At 55.1% G+C, this 1513-nt stretch overlaps 2 protein-coding genes across 2 annotated transcripts in view; one reads left to right on the forward strand and one right to left on the reverse strand.

Moving 5' to 3' along the window:
• Positions 1-1320, reverse strand: part of TAF15 (TAF15 RNA polymerase II, TATA box binding protein (TBP)-associated factor, 68kDa) — a 24664-nt gene extending 23344 nt beyond the window's left edge. The window contains exon 1 of the mRNA XM_009326074.1: positions 1236-1320. Coding sequence (XP_009324349.1) covers positions 1236-1320 — 85 coding nt within the window. The remainder of the gene's footprint in view (positions 1-1235) is intronic.
• RHBDD2 (rhomboid domain containing 2) overlaps positions 1319-1513 on the forward strand; it is a 6073-nt gene continuing 5878 nt past the window's right edge. The window contains exon 1 of the mRNA XM_009326075.1: positions 1319-1355. Coding sequence (XP_009324350.1) covers positions 1319-1355 — 37 coding nt within the window. The remainder of the gene's footprint in view (positions 1356-1513) is intronic.

Here is a 1513-nt window from a genome sequence, read left to right on the forward strand (position 1 = left end):
GTGCCGGAGGGTGTTTCAGGCTTTCCAAAAAGAGAATTCGCCATGCCAAACTTCACGGGGGGGCGTGTGGGGGGGTGGGGGGTAAGTCCTCGCCGCGCTCCGGGCGGGCACAGCCAGGAAAAGGAGCGAGATGCTAAGACGGGAGTTAAAACATCCAAAATCTGGGTCCTAAGGAATAAAAACAAAAAAAAAAAACCAAAAACCCCACGGGTTTGCCGGAGCGTCTGACTCTTAAAAAGCCAAATATTCCGCTGGAGAACGGCTTTCTAAGAAAAGGGGTGGTGATCTCGGGAGGCACATACGGAACGGGAGACGTTGCTTCAGAGAGGAGGATCAACGAGCGACGGACCGAAAACGACGGCAAAAGCAACGCTGATTATTTCACCTGATTGTTTTTCTTTAGCCGTCGTGTTTCTTGTTTCGGGTCAAGCTACCTTCTCGCAAGAGTCGGAGAGGGAAGGTTAACAGTTGCACGCTTTCTGACTAGCGACGGTCTGCGCCCGCCTCAGCCGGGGAAACGGTGAGCGCTGCCAGGTTTTACCCCGTTTCCCTTTTTTAAGGGCAGTGAAGAGCGTTCTCTGATGTCAGCTGAATGGACTGAGCAGATTCGCAAACAAGTAGGGCTGTTTCTTTCCCCCCTGGGTGTAGCAGCGGGAGGCAAATCCCACCGCCACAGCCTAAAATAAGTTTCTGCGAAACAAGCAGTGACTAGAACGATTGATTAAAAAAAGGGCCTGAGCTCTCTCCCCGTCTTTCGGTTTCTCCTTGAAAAACTTCATCTCCTCCAGCCGCAAGGTCTTCTCCCGCGCCATGAGCCCTCCTCTGTCTGCGACAACCTGGGACCTCTCACAAAGGCTGCCTTTGCAACGCGCTGTCGGGATTAGGGCAGATGCCAAACAATGCGTAGAGCCGCTCAGTGCCTTTACGTTCCTCAGAGACTGAAGGATCCTCATAAATGGAAAACGGCATTAATTGGGACAGAGTGACAAGCCCACGTGTCTGTTTGCCTGCTGACAGATCTGTGCTGTGCTCTCCCGTTGCTTTCAAAAAACTTTGAAGCCGGGGTGGGGAAAAGATGTCGGACTCTCAACCCGCTGCTCATCCCCCTCGGCTGGAAGAGATCCCAGCTGCTTCAAACGCTTTCCCCCCTTTTGCAAAACCAGAGAGGCTGGGGGGAGGCGTGTTTCTTCTGATCCTTCCCGTGTAGATGAGACTTCATGGGTCTCTTGTTAGACCTGAGCCAGCAGCCAGCGACTGGGGTCTTGTCCGGAGGAGGAACTGGTGGCAGGAGGGGAGCGTTTCTGCCACGTAGCTGTTCATGGCGAGCGGATGCGTGTCCAAGCACCGGGAACTGGGCAATGGGAGCCACATCCTCCGCTCCCTGCTGGGGGCCTCCCCCCACCCTCGGAGCAAAGCCCCTATTTCTCCCTGCTTCTCACTTTTTTCCTGCACGTCCCTCTCCTCAGGCAGGGGCTTCTCAGGGCGAGGGGCTCCTTCGCCGGAGCACCCCTCC

The sequence above is a fragment of the Pygoscelis adeliae genome, unplaced genomic scaffold, assembly GCF_000699105.1.
Source record: "Pygoscelis adeliae isolate BGI_AS28 unplaced genomic scaffold, ASM69910v1 Scaffold266, whole genome shotgun sequence".
Classification (NCBI taxonomy): domain Eukaryota; kingdom Metazoa; phylum Chordata; class Aves; order Sphenisciformes; family Spheniscidae; genus Pygoscelis; species Pygoscelis adeliae.